Consider the following 21348-nt stretch of genomic DNA (forward strand, 5'->3'; position numbering starts at 1 on the left):
ACTATAGTTCTTACTAATTATAGATTTTAATTTTTTGATAATTAAAAAAATACCAGTTATTAATTCAGCCCAATAAACTTTTCTTTATTTTTCCTAATTATTAATCCTGTTTTGTTTTATTGAAAAATCTTTCCTTATTCCAGGTCACAAAGTTATTTCCTAGTACTTTTATTTACAATTAATTTTTGACATTTATACATGAATTTTTAAGAACATGGCTTATATTTTGTTTGTTTTCTATATGAGTATATAATTGACTTAGCACAATTTTCAGGAAACAATACTTTATTTCACCTCCATTTTTCACAAATCAAAAAGCTATTTCTGTGTGTTTCTTTTTCTGAACTCTCTATTTTGTTTCACTGACCTGTTTATTAGCCCTTGAACTGATATCAAACATTCTTAAACACTATAGTTTTACAGTAAGTCATGACAACAATTAGTAGTAGTTCAGCTTTTGGTTCATAGTAATTTATTTCTTAAAATCAGCAACAGACACATGGCAATTTTCTTCAATTTAATACATTAATTTAATATACATGATTTAATTGAAATATATAAATATTACAATTAATTTACACAAAATATTTTGTTTTTATTATTAAGCATTGACATGCTTTTCTTATTACAGCATAGAAGGACAACTATAAATAACATGGTGTTTAATTTTATGAGAAAGCAACACTACCATGTTTCTTCCTATCATACTCCTTCCACAAAATACTTTATTTCTTGGATGATATCTACCATGAAGCCAATCAATTTCCTATCTGTTTTTTTTTTTCTGGGATTTTGTTTTTCACTAAATGTAGAAGAAGGTACTGTGAGGAGACAACTCTTTGGAACTATATCTTAGAGATAATGTTGACTTTTCTGATTTGAGGGGCTTGTGTTTCTTATCTAAGAAAAAGAAGGAGGAGAAATATTTTGAATCTACTAACTGTCTGCTTTTTCTGTATCTGATAGTGAGCATTCAAGGAACACTGATTGCTCTCACTTAATGTTCAATTTAACTTTTCTCATGAAAATCCTTTCTAGAATATAATCACACATTTATTGTCAATCTATGCTATCATATTATCACTGAGAATATTTTATTTGAAAGTTGAGGGAAGTTTTATTAGTTTTATACTGCTCTATTTTTACTTATATATTTTCAAGATATTAATGTATCTACTTGTAATACTTAAACTGTATTATATGTAATTTTAAATTCTACTTTAGACTCTTCTTTGAAGGTTATTTTTGTGTTAACATTCTTTGACAAGAAGGTAGTTTTTGTTTTCAATATTAAATTTTTAATGTCTTTCTTTTCTTCATCTTCATCTTATATTTAAATCATAGCAGTGGTAGTGTTAAACAAGTAGCAAGAACATGTATTTTGGAGTCACATAGAACTTTGTTGAATTCTAATTCTTCCAACAAACAAATAGGATGGCAACCACTTAACCTCTCTAAACCTTATGGAAAATAGAATATAAAAAGGCTGTTTCATAGTGTTTCCTGGATTAAATTTGTAAAACTAACTCAGTACCTGGCACGCACAAAAAGTTTTTAATATACATTTGTGATGACATATTAAAATACTGGCATCTATAACTTTGTCTTTATATTTATATTATTATTCAGTACTTCATTTTCTCCTTCCCCAACTCTGTCAGAAGGATTATCCTTTATCAAGGTGAATGTCAATCACACTGTAACTCATATTTCTTTCACAGTTAAGCTTCTTAAAATAGCAGTCAATATGGGCTTTCTATATTTCCTCTTTTACTATTTTTGCTAATAATCACTAAATTTGATTTGTCACCTTACTGAAGTTACTCAGGACAAGGTGACATTCTAATTGCTAGATCCATGGATTAAGTTTAAGTATTCACATATCTTTTAATGTCAGTATAACTTGGAAAAACTGTCAACTCATTAAAAAGTTAGCAAAACTAATGGAGAGTCCATATAAACTATGAAAAAGAACATGGCTTTGGTTTCTGGACTTTGCCTTTACTGTGTAACTTTTAGCATAAGTTATTTCTCTCTGTAGGCCTTTTATTTCTCTATTTGCAAAATAGAATAAAAAGTAAGTCATATATAGATTTGTGTGAGGGCTTCCCTGGTGGCTCAGAGGTTAAAGCATCTGGCCGCAATGCGGAAAACCTGGGTTCGATTCCTGGGTTGGGAAGATCCCCTGGAGAAAGGAAATGGCAACCCACTCCAGTATTCTTGCCTGGAAGATCCCATGGATGGAGGAGCCTGGTGGGCTACAGTCCACGGGGTCGCAAAGAATCGGACACGACTGAGCAACTTCACTTTCATAGATTTGTGGGTTATTAAGAACACAGGATGATAAATGTTGGACATTTGATTCATAGAGGAAATTTAGTAATTAGTAGCATTTAACGTCAAATGGGCCTTAGGAAGCATCACTACGAACAAAGCTAGTGGAGGTGATGGAATTCCAGTTGAGCTATTTCAAATCCTAAAACATGATGCTGTGAAAGTGCTGCACTCAATATGCCAGCAAATTTGGAAAACTCGGCAGTGGCCACAGGACTGGAAAAGGTCAGTCCTTTGGGATTTCATTCCAATCCCAAAAAAAGGCAATGCCAAATAATGCTCAAATTACCGCACAATTGCACTCATCTCACATGTCAGCAAAGTAATGCTCAAAATTCTCCAAGCCAGGCTTCAACAATACATGAACCGTGAACTTCCAGATGTTCAAGCTGGCTTTAGAAAAGGCAGAGGAACCAGATGAAATTACCAACATCCGCTGGATCATCAAAAAAGCAAGAAAGTTCCAGAAAAACATCTATTTCTGCTTTATTGACTATGCCAAAGCCTTTGACTGCGTGGATCACAATAAACTGTGGAAAATTCTGAAAGAGACAGGAATACCAGACCACCTGACCTGCCTCTTGAGAAACCTGTATACAAATCAGGAAACAACGGTTAGAACTGGACATGGAACAACAGACTGGTTCCAAATAGGAAAAGGAGTATGTCAAGGCTATATATTGTTACCATGCTTATTTAACTTATATGCAGAATACATCATGAGAAACGCTGGGCTGGAGGAAGCACAAGCTGGAAACAAGATTGCAGCTTAATTCCCAATCTTGATTGGGAGAAATATCAGTAACCTCAGATATGCAGATGACACCACCCTTATGGCAGAAAGTGAAGAGGAACTAAAGAGCCTCTTGATGAAAGTGAAAGAGGAGAGTGAAAAAGTTGGCTTAAAGCTCAACTTTCAGAAAACTAAAATCATAGCATCTGGTCCCATCACTTCATGGCAAATAGATGCAGAAGCAATGGAAACAGTGTCAGACTTTATTTTTCTGGGGTCCAAAATCACTGCAGATAGTGACTGGAGCCATAAAATTAAAAGATGCTTACTCCTTGGAAGGAAAGTTATAAGGACCTAGACAGCATATTAAAAAGCAGAGACATTACTTTGCCAACAAAGGTCTGTCCAGTCAAGGCTATGGTTTTTTCCAGTAGTCATGTATGGATGGAGAAGGAAATGGCAATCTACTCCAGTGTTCTTGCCTGGAGAATCCCAGGGATGGGGGAGCCTGGTGGGCTGCCGTCTATGGAGTCACACAGAGTCAGACATGTCTGAAGTAACTTAGCAGCAGCAGCATGTATGGATGTGAGAGTTGGACTGCGAAGAAGGCTGAGCACGAAAGAATTGATGCTTTTGAACTGTGGTGTTGGAGAAGACTCTTGAGAGTCCCTTGGACTGCAAGGAGATCCAACCAGTCCATCATAAAGGAAATCAGTCCTGCGTGTTCATTGGAAGGACTGATGTGAAGCTGAAACTCCAATACTTTGGCCACCTGATGGGAAGAGCTGACTCATTTGAAAAGACCCTGATGCTGGGAAAGACTGAGGGCAGGAGAAGAAGGGGACAACAGAGGATGAGATGTTTTGATGTCATCACTGAATCAATTGACATGAGATTGGATAAACTCTTGGAATTGATGATGGACAGGGAGGCCTGGCGTGCTGCAGTCCATGGGGTTGCAAAGAGTTGGACATGACTGAGCGACTGAATTGAACTGAATTGAACATTATTTCATTACTTAAAATACTTCTGCTGATTTGAAATGCAAGCAGCCAAATAAAGTATTTTTTGATTTAAATATTTTAATTTTAGAGAGATGTTTAAGCTTTTGTTTTAAGAAAATATGATTGTCCTTGTTAGCTAAAATTAAATTAATATACATATGTACATGTGGTAATATCACATTTGAGTTAATACATTTACAGCAATAATATGTACCCAATGGTTCAGGGACTATAATGAGTTTAGATGCAAAAAATTATTCAGAATTGTGTTAAGACTATATAAATATAAATTTAGTTGCAATTGAGATAGGATATTATATATGGAAATGTGTTTTTACCCAAGAAAATTAAGTTAATACAGTGATCTAATTTTATGGTCAACAAGGTAGTTAATCTTTTATTAACTGTACCAGAACATAAAGCATTTATTTAATATCTTATGTTTTCCTCTTCAAATATCTTTTCTGAAAAAAAAATGACAGAATAGTTTTCTACCTATGACTAGCCTCTTTTCCCAGTTGTTTTCTATCAGACAGGATACAATTAGAAACACAAACAGAAAGAATTAAATATAAGAAGAGAGTTTTAAAAGGCCTAAAGAGATGAAACCAGGCAATAAGAGAAGTAATTCAAAAACTATTTAGTATATGAAGGAACTACAGCTCCCAAAATACAAAACGCTGGGGAAGGTTGGGATATTCAGAATGCAGGACACACTGACTGTTGTACAATGAAGAATGCTGATCTATGGAAGGGGGTGGCACCTAGTGGACACTGGAGTAAAGGAGGTGGGTCACTCAGCAGATGCTGATTCCATAGAGGATGAACCACTTGACCACTAGGAAGGATTGTTTTCAGTATCAAAGCTGGGACCATCAGAGAAATGCAACCATTTCCCTAGTTGCTATCAGGAGCAAAAGAAGAGAAAGGGAGAAAGAAGGCCACTTTTCCATTTCTTGTCTCACCTAAGGGTCCTAATATTCAGAACTAGTCAGGAAGGCACCTGTAATAGAAGTATGAACAGAGTATGGAAGTATGGGGCTGGGGATGATGAACAACCAACACATAACTGGCTCCTTCCAGTTATTTTTGCCTTCTTTTTTTTTATTTTAGTTTTTTCCTTTTTATTTTCCCTTGTGGTGGTTCACTGCAAAGTAGTCAGAATGAATGTAGTATATTGTATTAAATTAGAATAAACACTACCTAGAAAGCTAGGCTGGGTGCAAAGATGAATGATCATCAAGCAAGTCTATGTTTATAGGCTTTATCTGGTATGTGAGTTATTAAAGGATTATAAACAGCAAAGCAAGATAGTACCAAGGTCAAGTATTCATGAATTGTCACTTAGGAGGCCTGTGGAGAAGACTTTAAGATTATAGGCATGTAAAACTAGAAGCAGAAGGACTTCTACAAAGTCTATCAAAAGAGTTTAGATAAGAGAAGATGAGGGTTTAAATTTAAGCAGAGCTAATGGGAACGATGCTTTTGAACTGTGGTGTTGGAGAGGACTCTTGAGAGTCCCTTGGACTGCAAGGAGATCCAACCAGTCCATTCTAAAGGAGATCAGCCCTGGGTGTTCTTTGGAAGGACTGATGCTAAAGCTGAAACTCCAGTACTTTGGCCACCTCATGCGAAGAGTTGATTCATTGGAAAAGACTCTGATGCTGGGAGGGATTGGGGGCAGGAGGAAAAGGGGATGACAGGATGAGATGGCTGGATGGCATCGCCGACTCGATGGACGTGAGTTTGAGTGAACTCTGGGAGTTGGTGATGGACAGGGAGGCCTGGCGTGCTGCAATTTATGGGGTCGCAAAGAGTCAGACACGACTGAGCGACTGAACTGAACTGAACTCAATGGGAACGAGGGCTTTCCCAATGGTTCAGCTATAAAAAAAATCTACCTACAATGCAGGAGATGTAAGTTTGATCCCTGGGTTGGGAAGATCCCCTGGAAAGGAAATAGCAAGCCATTCCAGTATTCTTGCCTGGGAAATCCTATGGCTAGAGGAACCTGGCAGTTTACAGTCCATGAGGTCGCAAAGGAGTTATAAAGACCTAGAGAGTAAATAACAACAACAATGGTAATAGAGATCAATATCTGGATTTAAAATCTATTTTATATACTTTGCTTTCTATTTTAATGCATAACATTCAATTAGAATTAGAATACACAACATTTTTATTTATTGTATTGCCCTATATTTCTACGTGTTAAAGCACTACAGCCATTCCAGAGCACAAGCATACCTTAGAAATACTGTGGATTTTGTTCTCGTTCACTACAACAAAGCTAATACTGCAATAAAGCGAGCCACATGAATTATTTTGTTTCCCAGTACATATAAGAGTTACGTTTACACTACACTCTAGTCCATTAATTGTATGAAAGCATTCTGCCTAAAAAAATATACACACCTTAATTTTAAAATATCTTGTTGCTAAAAAATCCTAACCATCCTCTGAGCCTTCAGCAAGTAGAAGTAGTAATATCAAAGATCATTAACCATCATAAAACATATTAATGATTACAAAGTTTGAAACATTGCAAGAATTACCAAGATTTGACACAGATACAAAGGGAGCAAATGCTGTCAGAAAAAAATGAGGCCAATAGATTTGCTTGACACAGAGTTACAACAAACCTTTCAGTATCTACAAAGTGCGATAAAGCAAAACACAATAAAATGAACTGTGCTTGTAACATAGCTTTAAAAATGTTTTGGTTCATTTCTATCTTGTTAAAGATACTGAAAACATATGTGCTTTAACAGTAATAATTCTAAAATTTGTCTTAAATTTAAAAAAAGAATCTACTTCCCCTTCTCAAATTTTGAGAGACTCCTCTTTGTTATGCCAGTATTCCAGAGCCTATGCATGCATTGTGAAGGCAAACAATTTCTCCATCCTGGTAGTGCTTATAATCTAGTAAAAACAGATGGACAATAAACAAGGAAACAGATTAAAGAGATTGTGATAAGTGCTTTGTGTCATTGTTACACTTTTGACATCTATGAATCAACATATATTTTCAAAATATCACTCTGGTGATGGAGTTGGAGGTTTACTGGAAGAGGGGGCAAATGATGGTGACTTGGGTTATGGAAGAAGCTGAGGAAGTAGTGAGGAACCATCAAATTTGGATATACTGTGACATTAGAGATTCTACTGATTTATTAGATACATGAAAATGTGTGAGATAGATATCAAGGAAAGCTATAGAGCTTTTGGGTTACACAGCAATAAGACAAGAATTTACTGAAGAGACTGAGGAAGGGACAAACTTTTGAACTGAGGGCTTCCCTGAGGGTTCAGATGGTAAGGAATCTGTTTGCAGTGCAGGAAACCTAGGTTCAATCCCTGGGTCAGAAAAGATCCCTGGAGGAGGGAGTGGCTGCCCACTCCAGTATTCTTGCCTGGAAAATCCCATCGACACAGGAGCCTGCTGGGCAACAGTTCATGGGCTCGCAAAGGGTCGGACACTACTAAGCAACTAACACTTTCACTTTCAGTCACTATAGGAAACAGAAGGGGAAGAAAGAAACCTGTTGGATGTCACAATAGCAAATGGCAACACTGTGATTTATTCCATGAAGTCCAACCCCAGTGTTATTATTTAACGTATTGATGCTAATTAGATGAGCCTGGGTAGGTTAATCATCAAAATAATTATGGTAAAAATAAATACTCAGCATGTGCTAGGCACTGTGCTAAATTTTCACAAGCATTATCCCACTTAATCTTCACAATAGGACAATGGGATAACTCCTAGTATCACCTTATGTTTTCCCTAGTTTACTGGAATAAAGTAATTTACCCAATATTAAGTTACTCACAAGCCATAGAATATGTGTTGTCCAGTTGTATACTCTAGGATCCAGGTTCATGGTCACTAACTTCAACTGCTTCTTTTTAAAACCCTCAAACTTTGGAAATAAAATATTCATTAACAATTGCAGGTGTTTATGCAAGATGGGGACAATGTAAAATATATTTAAATGTCTAACAATGATTTATTGCCCAAAATAATTTCTCTGTACTTTTCTCAATAGTTCAAATGGACTGCCTTTGGAATGATGGTGACTTTATAGTTTTAAAAATAGATGACAGAATATATTAAAAAATGAGAAAGAGAGGACATTATAGAAATTTTACAGTACTTATAGCTGATAAAGAAGAAATTGAAAATTTTTGATAATGAATTTCATAGTTTCTGGATAAATGGTTGATCCTGAAGATACAATCTAAAGTCACTGGAAAGAATGTGTTTGATGTGAATGGAATGACTCTAGATATAGAGAGTTGAAGATATGCTCAAGCTATGTTTTTGATGGGAAAAAAACATTTACTCCATGGCATAGTGGCTTACACTCTTAATTCACATCCCCAGTCTTATGGAATTGTCTTCATTGACTAATAGGCTAATTTATTAGTCTAATAAATTATTAGACTTTATTAGACTAATAAAGTTTAATAGAGAGAATACTGTTGGCATAGAGAGGTATTCAAGCAAGTGTTACAGGCACTTCGATTCAATGGAAAGAATAGAAAAGAGTAAAACTGAATGTTGATTGCCTGTTTTCTATCTATATCTTTGTTGTTCAAAGTCATATCTATATCCTAATTCCTACCCATCTGTATATATCTATATCCATTTCCATATCTAAATCTGTACCTAGCATATATTTCTAATATTGTGAATTTGTGTTTCTCATACATGATGCCTTTTTTGGGAATTTTATATTTGATAGAAGCTACAGCTCATTCACTCTCAACAAATGATATAATCACTCAAATATTGCCTTGACCATCTTTTCCTTTACTATTACAATTATTTTCATCTTGACATAATCATGAATTATGGTGCTGTACTTCATGTACCCCAGTGTCAATAGGGTGTGCATGATTTATTCTCACAGAACAGTCATTAAAGATTTATTTGTCCTGTGGTTTTCCTTATCTCTGTTTCAGCTGAGAATTCCCTATATATTACCTGGATTATTTGTAAGAATGATATAACCAAAGTAAAAGTGTAAGATGATTCAAATCCAAAAATCTTACTGTGAGTAATGAGAAATCACCATGGGAATGCTGGTTTTATCGTATAATTTATCTTAGCCTCAGTATGCTGCTGAGTGCAGATGAAAGTACAATGAACTTTCAGTCATAGCACTAATGAAATTAACATTTAGTAGCTATTTCTTAGGCTCCAAAAAATACAACAGGCCATTCATGTGAATTCTCTTACTTAAAAATCACAAAATTCTGGGATTTTGTTACATTACCAATTTTTAAATATAGGTGTCTCTCTCTCTTCCTCTTTTTTTAAATATTTTTTAATTTTATTTTATTTAACTTTACAATATTGTATTGGTTTTGCCATATATCAAAATGAATCTGTCACAGGTATACATGTGTTCCCCATCCTGAACCCTTCTCCCTCCTCCCTCCCCATACCATCCCTCTGGGTCTGTTTTCCCTCTATCTCACTATATGTAATAATATGCTAATAGCCATTTAATTAAAATCTGTGACTTTTATATTCTCTTAACTAGAGCAAGTTTGAAATATTGTAATCAGTTGATAGGAACTATATACATATATATAATCAATGTTTACATTTGACTTTAACTACATTTTAAAAGATAGCATAGATCTAATCATACTTCATACTCAAGTCTCCCAGAAATAATAAGATCTTAGTGTTAAAAGTTGATAAATACATTTACATAGTGATACAGGTATCTTTATCCCCCAATCTTGATGTTTCAAAGGTTTCCTTCGTACTAAGCTGTAAAATGGCATATTCATTGCCATTAATTTAAGAAAATTTTATACAAGCCACCAATTATTTAAGAAGCCTATGCATTGACATTTTAATTGACTTTCTGGTAATTTAAATTTCTATCAGTTTTGCATAAATTACCAAATAATTATTTTAGTACTTTTCATTAGAGTCATTAATATAAAGTTAAAGTTAGTCATTTCATTCTCCCTGTTACTAACTCATTAAAGTATGAAATATCATTAATGTTTCTGAATCTTTTAAGAAGAAATGCTCAAATAATGTTTTCATCTAAAAGCAGTCATAAGAAGTGATAGGACTGCTTGCTTTAAGTGTGTGAATTTTAGAATATTCCACAGTTTCTGATGAGTGTTTTGCCTGGTAAGTAACAAAAGGCTAAAAAATGATTAGGGGTGCATGTGGGATTAGGAGAAATGTAGAACAGGGGTTATACCTTAGAAACTATTAAGAGTAAGATGAAAACCAACACGCTCTGCTGTTCTGTCAAATGAGAGAATTTAGTGGAACAATGGCTATAAAGTAGTTCATGACAAAACAGTCACCAAATACAAATGTGAAATAGAGGAACTGCTATGATTTTTTCATGAAACTAAATGTATTAAAGGGAAATTACTGTTCTTTTGGAGAAGGCAATGGCAACCCACTCCAGTACTCTTGCCTGGAAAACCCCATGGATGGAGGAGCCTGGTAGGCTCCAGTCCATGGGGTCACTAAGAGTCGGACACTACTGAGCGACTTCACTTTCACTTTTCACTTTCATGCATTGGGGGAGGAAATGGCAACCCATTCCAGTGTTCTTGCCTGGAGAATCCCAGGGACGGCGGTGCCTGGTGGGCTGCCGTCTATGGGGTCGCACAGAGTCGGACACAGCTGAAGCGATTTAGCAGCAGCAGCAGCAACTATTCTTTAATCTGAATTTACTTGCAGTTTTAAACATCAAGTTTATGGTGAGAGACAATATTGTTGTGATAGCATACCACAAAGTAGCTACGTAGTAAAATTAATATATTTCAACACTTAATTGGCCATTCCTCAAATTTTAACCTTTATAAAAAATCATATCTGAAGGAAACTTGAAAGAAAAAAAGTGAAAAGTGAAGTCGCTCAGTCATGTCCGACTCTTTGCTACCCTGTGGACTGTAGCCTACCAGGCTTCTCTGTCCATGGGATTCTCCAAGCAAGAAAACTGGAGTGGATTACCATTTCCTTCTCCAGGGGATCTTCCCAACCCAGGGATCGAACCCGGGTCTCCTGCATTGGAGGCAGATGCTTTAACCTCTGAACCACATTGCATAATTCAAGGACTTAACCCTGACATATGTGTTTGCTAATCTTATTTCGTTTTCCTAATAGGGAAATATCTTTGCTAACCACTAATAATCTTTACCATAAAGGTATTAACATATACAGATGGTGATCCCCCATTACTTTGCTGGCATTTAATTTAATGACTTCATGATTATTATACAGTTTTTATCAGCCTCAACTACTTAAAGCTACTATGTGGGTAAAATCATGTTTTTATCTATTCCAAATATTTGTTAAGAAACTTATATGGGCACTGTGGAGAAAAAAATGAATTACGTATTCATTTTGCCCTTATGGAAAAGTCATTTCCCCTATGGGAAAACCATAGGGAAATTGAAATAGACTGGAGTTGAGAGTTACGGGCCTATATCTTTGCTCCACTGCCTATCAGCTATCTTGATTTAAACAATTTACTGATCAATTCTGAGCTGTGATTTCTTCAGTTTCAATTCAGGGAAAACAAAACTACACTTTGGTATTCTTTTCAAAGGAACATAAAATGTCATTCACTATGTAACCTTATTATATAAAAATATGAAGGGAATATAATTGACAAAGCAATAAAACAATATATGAAAAACTTTCTCAAATATCTGAATTCCATGGAAAAATACACTTATCCATAAAATAGAATATACTATAGTACATAGAAAATATATTTTATATATGCTTAAAATATACGTATAATAACACATATAATTCATAATTTATATTTGATACAAATCAGATTCTCTTCACCTCAAAAGTGTTTTTAAATTGCATAGTTATTTCCTAAAAGATGTTTCAAATATATTTACATAAAATATATAGTCTCCCTTTAACTCCTGATGTTAATAACATGATAAAAAATAACTCTGGATAAGAGTCTCTAGACCACTTGAATTTTTTTAACAATCGACATTTCTTTACAGTCTTATGATTCTTTAAAGCACTGTTCCAAGAACACAATTATTGGATTGAAAAGGAAAATATTATGATGTTTTCACATTCTCCTATCATTCCAGTTCATTAATTTAACCATGTAAGTTAGCCTCTTAACATGGAATGCTTTGCACAAAGCACTAGTGATAAACTCTTGAGTACCAAGTACTGCCTTCAGGAAGGTTTTGCCCAAGGAGAAAGAGAATGCATAATAACTAATCACACATAAATATTAAATTATAAAATGAAGTCTTGTAAAGAAAAGTAACTAATGGGATTCATAACTGAAAGTTTATTTTCAAATCAATCATGCAATCTATCACAGGAGGGAGTAAAACAAGGAAATCCTCATAATGGTACAACTATCCAGAAAATAAGTTTAAAAACACATATTTCCTCATTTACTGAAATGAAAAGAAGACTAAGTCTCCCATTATGCAACATGCCACTACATGCTGAGTATTTAAAGATAATTTCAGAAAACTTGCTTTTCATAAATGCAAAAAAATCTTCAAATTGTTCTTCTCTATCATGGAAAATTTAATGATAAAGGTTCTAAATATTGTCTAAATTATTGGATTATTTAGTGTATCTGAAGATGAATAAAAATCTGACATTGCATGTAAAATAATGTGTGTATGTGCATTCGTACTTCAAATATTTACTATTTAGATTTAATTCATGTGCCAAGGACAATGGGACAATGAACAGGGTGTTCACTAAAAAATGGGACACAAAAACATGCAATAGTCTTGGACCTGGTTCTATTGTGAACTTGATCATGTTGTTTAATATATCCCAGTCCCTTTTGCCTTCTAATATGAGGATAAAATTGCATGTTTTACCTACAGAGAGAGTTTTAAAACATTATATTCAAGTAAATGCTGCATCAATAGGTTCTGTATCTACTTCTTTTATATGATGTCACAGGGGTTTCTGTAACTTACAGTGGTCACTAGGTTCCATGGGACCTATATTTTCATTTGTATAATAAGTTAATATTTTAGCTACATTTAAAAATGCTTATTTCAAAGCCCAAAAAGAGAGCTGTGCATTGGTTTCCTATTATTGATGCAACAAATTATTATAAACTTAGTAGTCTAAGCAATAGAAAATCACTGTATTGCAGTCTGAAGAACTGAAGTTCAAAGTGAATTTAACTGGGTTGAACTCAAGGTGTCAGCAGGACTGCATTTCTTATGGAGACTCTAGGAGAAAATCTGTTCCTTAGCTTTTCCAGCTTGTAGAAGCTGCTTGTCCTTCTTTGGCTTGTGTGCCTGTTCTAGCTTCACAGTCAGAAACTGCATCACTCAAAGCTCTGCTTTCACTGTCTCCTCTCCTACTCTCTCTTTGATCCTCCTACCTTCCTTTGATAAGGACACTTGTGAATACTTTGGCCCATCCAGATAACCTAGGATAATTTCCTATTATTAAAATTTTAACTTAATCCCATCTATAAAGTTCCTTTTGTCATATAAAGTGACATATTTAAATATTCCAGGGATTAAAGTCCAAGCAATTTTGGAGTGCCATAATTCATAGTATAATATCATATATATCATCATAAAGCCTGACTATAAGGCAAAATATATTTTCAGACTTCTTTGTTGTTGCAAAATCATTTGCCTTTTGTTTTCCCTGTCAATCTTTCTTCCTTTTCTGAAAGATACTCTGAGCATTTAAAGTGTAGAATACTTTATTTTTACATCTTTAAACTAAGAAATAATGTTGAAAAACTATAGAAAATTAGTTAACAATTAATTACCAAATTACCCAGAAATTGTAGCACTACGTATATTCTCAAGAGAAATACACATAAATGCTTACAAAACATGTAATACATGTGTATGGTAATATTATTTAATAAAGACCCAACTGGATAAAAAAAGTCTACCAACAATAGAATGGATAAATAAAGTATATTCATAAAACGGAATCCTACATAGCAATGAAAGTTAAGTTCCATACTACTGCTACAATAATACAAAGGTAATGTTGAGTCAAAGAAGCCAGAGGCAAAATAATTATATGATTTCATTTAGATAAAAGATTTAAGACCCAGAAAACTGATTTGTTTCATCGGAAGTCAGGTACTGGTTGGTATCCTTGGGATGGAGATAGTACTGAGTCACAGGGAGCACAACTGATACTCAGTATTGCTTGCAGTGTTTTATTTCTTAATTTGAAACATGTATAATCAGTGATAATTTAGTAGCGTATATACTTCTGTCTTGTATAACCATATGTATGGATAGTGTAGTTCATTAAAGATATTTATTATCAAAAACAATATTATAATATTAGATTATAAAAGTATATTATTTTATAAAAGTATTAATCAAGTATATTCTGGTTTAAAATGATATATTGTTTTAAGAATGAGAATACCAAAAGCCTGAGGGTAAAAAGATGTTCCCGCCCAATTCTAATAAAAGAAAGTTGTAGATTTATTACTATTAAATAAAACAAATTTTAAGATCAACTCATTTCAGAAACAGAGTGACAACAAAATGTCTAGTTCACCGAGAAATATAATAATAATTTAAACTTACATATACCTAATAATGGAGCCCCCAAAGTATATTTTGAAATGGACATAGTTATAAAGAAAAATATAAAAACTTAAAGTCATATTGGGAGATTTAAGCATATCTCTTTCAGTGTCTAGTAACAGCATTTACAAATAGTACAGAGATGATCTGAATAAGATTAACAAATGTATCCAAAAGATATACTGAATACTGCAACTAGCCCCTGATATATACCTATTATGACAGGCAGAAAAACGATCTCAGAATAATGTTCCCTTGTGAATATGTTATGTCACAAGATGAAAGAAGCTTTAAAAATGCAATTAAGATTACAAATATTATAATAGAAAGATATTAGAATTATCAATTTGGACACAAATCTAATTACATGAGCATTTAAAAGCAGAGAACTCTCCAACTATATGCAGAAGAGTCAGAAAACTTCCTCCACCTGGAGACAAAAGAGGGAGTGGCAGAAAGATGAGGTAGAAAGGGAAACTAAAGAATTTGAAGAATGAGAACCTGGACTGCCATTTCTCACTCTGGAGATGGATGAAGGTAGCCACCAACCAATAAATGCTCGCAATTTCTAAAAGCTGAGAATGACCCCAAGCCAACAGCCAGCAAGGAATGAGGTCCTTAGTTCTACAACTTCATGAAACTGACTTCTGGCAACAGCCCTCTGAATTTGGAAGTGGAAGCAGACATAACTTCAGAGTTTTCAGAAAGCAAAGCATCCAAGTTGACATCATGATTTCACCCTTGTGAGACTCTACTGTGAGATAATAATGTGTTAAGTATGTGTTAACTTGAATTAGGTGAACCAAAGGAATTTAATGTTACAGAGTAAAAAAAAAATTAATTGATTCAGTTTGAATTCAACATTATAACTGTCAAGTTTTTGTGTAGTATCAAAGAAGAGTAACCATTTTTACATGCAAAAGTTATTAGAACACTCTTCCCTTTTAAAACTAAATATCTAACTGAAATCACATTACTTCATACCCATCAAACAAATAACATATTGCAAAATATTCCATAAAGGAGCAGATATGATAATCTAGCCATTTTCCACTAATAGGCCAAATATTAAAGAGATTTTCAAAAATAGAGTACAATGTATTTTCATTTTTGCTTTGGAGAAAGCTATTTAATATTAAGATATTACTTATGTCAATATGTAATGGGCTTATTCTGGATATTTTAAAATACAGTAATCAATGTACATTTTAAAATGTTTCTCAGTTTTAACTTAAATAGAATAAATATTGATAGATCAAACCCATATATCTCTGGGGTTCTTAGTACATTTTTAGAGTAAATAAACCCAAGACAAACAAGAACTTATACTATTCAGAAATAAAAATGTATTGTAATTTCACTACAGACTAATCCTACCTATATAACGTTGGGCAAAAATAGCAAGTATATTAAAAAATAGTATACTTCCATTGCGTAAAATTTTCAATTGTTACTCTTATATTAAGAATAAAAAATGGGAACGTGATATAAAAGGCAATTCATAGAAAAAAATTTTAATAATTTATCTTCATTAGTTTTAGAAAAATTACATTCATGAATGTGCTTTTTCTTATTTTTAATTTTTCTTTTCTGGCTTATAAAGTGTCAATTATAAATTACTTTTTATATAATTGAGCTTATAATTATATGCAATAAATTATTAGCAAAATAACTAGTAAATTATGGGCAAAATATCAGACAAATATTTGTTATGCAAAATTATGAATTATTAACCAAAAATAATTTGCAACTATTAGCTTTAACAGAGCCTACTAGGTACTGTTAAAATAAAGTCACTTTTCATTTGTGGACATTTCAGTTTCATAGTCTCATATTTAGATCACATTTCTTCTTTCAATATCAAATTTCTCTAAATACTTCCCACTCTTTATATATATTTTAAACAATCTGGAAAATGATCTGACAAAAATGTCTTCTAAATGTTGTTAAAATCAACAATTAAAATGCACACAGAAAATCCATAGCCTCATAACTTATTTCCCAAAGTCTGAATCGATCAATATCCTAATGTAAATGATATGTTTAGTAGATATGATAAACAGTAATAATACACACATAAATATGTTTATATATATTTATAGTAATTACTTTATGTAAATGACATGTTCAAATCAACATGTCATAAATTAATTCACACCACACACACTTATACAAAACTTGGGGATTTGATAAAAATGACTTTTAATACTCTTTCACTTCTATTAGGTAAAATGTCTATAACTAACAGTTAATTCCATTTATGTTTTAGGTTAACAGGATTCCATCTGCCACCACCAGTAACAAGTACCAAATCTGTATTCTCACTACGTTTGACCAGTGATTTTGCAGTTAGTGCTCATGGATTTAAAGTATACTATGAAGGTAAGTGATGGTAATATAAAAAGACCATTGCCAACTTAATGTAACAAAACCAAAATTCTCCAGGTTGAAAATAGAAGAAAAATCACCAGGACAGAAGATATAGCTCATCATGTTATATCAAATCCTATACCAAGATTCACCTTCTCGATAATCATCAATACATAATAAAAAGTTACACTTAGTAAGCTTTAATGCTTCATTGAATGTGCCTAGACAGACAAAATGTTTTCCCTTAAATCTTAGGAGATGAAACCATGGCATCATTATAGGTTTTAACTTTAATGAAAGAGAAGAAAATGTGTCAGTGAAAGGAAACTAGGCCTAATTTGAGATTCAGACATAACAGACTCCACCCTATTCTCTGTATTTTGCCTATCTGCCATAAAATCAACTGGTAATTTGGGTTCTCCACAAGTTAGAATGAAGAGAAAAGTCCATTAAGAGTCAAGAGTTGACATTTTTCATTTTAAACCAGTCTTTCCAGTTCCACAGATCCATAATTCCTTAATCAGAAAGAGGAAAACAAAGAAAACTTCAAAAAAATTGAAGTTTGAGGCCACTAATAATCTTTATATTTCTTTATCCCACATAGTGTGCATACTCATGTTTCACGATACAAATATTTGTTGATAATGGGATGATACCACAGGCTCTGATGATGGTGTTAGAAATGCATAGAATCTACATTATTTTCTCTTTTTGAAATGAAAAAAAAATTCTGAAGGCAAAAATAAACTTTTCTCATGTATGTGCACGTGCTCAGTTATGTTCAACTCTTTGCAAACCCCATGGACCAAAGCCCATCAGGTTCCTCTGTCAATGTGATTATCCAGGTGAGAATATTGGAGTGGGTTGCCATTTCCTCCTCCAGGAATGTGTTCTCAAGGGTTTATATATTGAGGTCATGTAGTTGTAATTTCTTCTGTGATTTGACAATAAAATTTCACATAGTTTAGGGAAGGTATCTTTTTTACCCATAAGAATAGCATGACAAAATTCAGCTCACCTCCCCAGGACCACATAACCAGAATATACCACAGTAAATCTAGCATCATGGTAAAAGATATACAGATACAGTAGCAAGGGTAGTTACTTTTTAAAGCACATAGTAATTAAAAATATAATATGTTTAAAGGGCACACTAGCAAAAAAAAAATCATATATAAAATAGATTGATTTAGTATAAAGGTTAATAGCTTGCATGGGGAGGGGGGAGTTTTAAGGTAAGAATTTCATCTAGTGCTTTCACCCTAGGGAAAAAAGTACTCTCTAGCAAACAATTAAGGAAAAATGTTTTATCTTTTTGATGCACTAAATAATGCCATATCACAGTAGTTGTGAAGACAATTTTATACCTAATATATTTCTGAACTGTCTTTCTCTACCAGGGGAGAATGCATTCCATGACTTAATTCCTACATTGTAATAGTAATAATCATTATTTTTGAAGGTGCTTTCACAATAGCTGAATACTTTTATCTTGGCAACTTAATTCACACTTTGAAACACTATAAAACAAAGGTTTAATTTTAAGTGTAATTTTGGCAATATTGAAGAAGCTAGTAATACAATAAAAAGGCTCCATAATAGAGAACTCGAACTCGGCTCATCAAAGTATAAAGATATTTTAAGATAGTTTATTCTTTCAGCAAGTACTAAGTATACTGAAATTGTAGGAACTTGGAAGATGAATTAGAATGTTGTCATACTTTCTGGTTTGACTATCAAATTTCTTTTTTTTTTAATTTTATTTTATTTTTAAACTTTACAATATTGTATTGGTTTTGCCAAATATTCAAATGAATCCACCACAGGTATACATGTGTTCCCCATCCTGAACCCTCCTCCCTCCCCATACCATCCCTCTGGGTCGTCCCAGTGCACCAGCCCCAAGCATTCAGTATCGTGCATCGAACCTGGACTGGCGACTCGTTTCATATATGATATTATATGTATTTCAATGCCATTCTCCCAAATCATCCCACCCTCTCCCTCTCCCACAGAGTCCAAAAGACTGTTCTATACATCAGTGTCTCTTTTGCTGTCTTGTATACAGGGTTATTGTTACCATCTTTCTAAATTCCATATATATGCGTTAGTATACTGTATTGGTGTTTTTCTTTCTGGCTTACTTCACTCTGTATAATAGGCTCCATTTCATCCACCTCATTAGAACTGATTCTAATGTATTCTTTTTAATGGCTGAGTAATACTCCACTGTGTATATGTACCATAGCTTTCTTATCCATTCATCTGCTGATGGGCATCTAGGTTGCTTCCATGTCCTGGCTATTATAAACAGTGCTGCGATGAACATTGGGGTATACGTGTCTCTTTCAATTCTGGTTTCCTCAGTGTGTATGCCCAGCAGTGGGATTGCTGGATCATAAGGCAGTTCTATTTCCAGTTTTTTAAGGAATCTCCACACTGTTCTCCATAACAGACCCATCACAAGCACGGAAATTGAAACTGTAATCAAAAATCTTCCAGCAAACAAAAGCCCAGGTCCAGACGGCTTCACAGCTGAATTCTATCAAAAATTTAGAGAAGAGCTAATACCTATCCTACTCAAACTCTTCCAGAAAATTGCAGAGGAAGGTAAATTTCCAAACTCATTCTATGAGGCCACCATCACCCTAATACCAAAACCTGACAAAGATCCCACAAAAAAAGAAAACTATAGGCCAATATCACTGATGAACATAGATGCAAAAATCCTTAACAAAATTCTAGCAATCAGAATCCAACAACACATTAAAAAAATCATACACCATGACCAAGTGGGCTTTATCCCAGGGACACAAGGATTCTTCAATATCCACAAATCAATCAATGTAATACACCACATTAACAAATTGAAAAATAAAAACCATTTGATTATCTCAAAGGATGCAGAGAAAGCCTTTGACAAAATTCAACATCCATTTATGATAAAAACTCTCCAGAAAGCAGGAATAGAAGGAACATACCTCAATATAATAAAAGCAATATATGACAAACCCACAGCAAACATTATCCTCAATGGTGAAAAATTGAAAGCATTTCCTCTAAAGTCAGGAACAAGAGAAGGGTGTCCAATTTCACCATTACTACTCAACATAGTTTTGGAAGTTTTGGCCACAGCAATCAGAGCAGAAAAAGAAATAAAAGGAATCCAAATTGGAAAAGAAGAAGGAAAACTCTCACTGTTTGCAGATGACATGATCCTCTACATAGAAAACCCTAAAGACTCCACCAGAAAATTACTAGAACTAATCAATGATTATAGTAAAGTTTCAGGATATAAAATCAACACACAGAAATCCCTTGCATTCCTATACACTAATAATGAGAAAACAGAAAGAGAAATTAAGGAAACAATTCCATTCACCATTGCAATGGAAAGAATAAAATACTTAGGAATATATCTGACTATCAAGTTTCATGAAATAGTCTTAAAAGTATTTTCATAGCTCTCTGTTGTTTCTACATATACAGCATTAAATTTCTGTCTTTTCTGCCTCAGTAAAAATGGATTCATATTTCTTCATGACATTTAAATGTATGCATGGGAGATCCTGACTTAAAATATTAATATATGTACTAGGCAACCAAGTAGTATTGAAGGATTGGTTATCAAACTGCAGAACATCATCAGGTATTGATTTGTGATGGGAATCTTCTACCATGTAATATTAGTTTTCTGTGGCTACCATAGAAAACTGTAGCTAAAAATCCTGGTGGTCTCTGCTAGTCCTCTGCTCATAGTTTCATATGGCGGAAATAAAAATGTCAGCCGATTAGGCCCTTATCAGAATGCACTGGAAAGTACCTATTGCTCACAGTTTCTAGAGGCCTCTCTCTTCTTTGCATGTAAGACCACATTTTTGAGCTAGTCACTGGTGCAGCGAATCCTTTTCATACTTGAAATCTCTCCGACTTCCCTTTCTTAATTCATCTCTTTACTACCCTCTTTCCTCATTCATCTGTGACGTTAGCTAGAGAAATTTCTCAGCTTCTAAAGGCCAACGTCATTAGATTAGCTTTGATTATCCAGGTAGACCCAGTCTGCCTATGTTCAAATCCTCAAGCATAATTCACATAAGCATAATCCACACCTGAAGATCTTTCTGCAGGGTACTATTCACAGATTCCAGTGACTCTGGGGTATGGCAGGGTACGTTGTGCTTGTGCATGTTCAGTTGCTTCAGTCATGTCCGACTCTTTGTGACCCTATGAACTGTAGCCTACCAGGCTCCTCTGTCCAGGGAATTCTCCAGGCAAGAATATTGGAGTGGGTCGCCATGCCCTCTTCAAGGGGATCTTCCTGAC

General features: G+C 34.0%; 1 protein-coding gene across 1 annotated transcript in view; it reads left to right on the forward strand.

Annotated features, from left to right (window-relative positions):
• CSMD3 (CUB and Sushi multiple domains 3) overlaps positions 1–21348 on the forward strand; it is a 1470240-nt gene that overhangs the window by 189552 nt on the left and 1259340 nt on the right. Inside the window, exon 3 of the mRNA NM_001424929.1 lies at positions 16925–17037. Within this exon, the coding sequence (NP_001411858.1) occupies positions 16925–17037 (113 nt within the window). The remainder of the gene's footprint in view (positions 1–16924; positions 17038–21348) is intronic.

The sequence above is a fragment of the Bos taurus genome, chromosome 14, assembly GCF_002263795.3.
Source record: "Bos taurus isolate L1 Dominette 01449 registration number 42190680 breed Hereford chromosome 14, ARS-UCD2.0, whole genome shotgun sequence".
Classification (NCBI taxonomy): Eukaryota; Metazoa; Chordata; class Mammalia; order Artiodactyla; family Bovidae; genus Bos; species Bos taurus.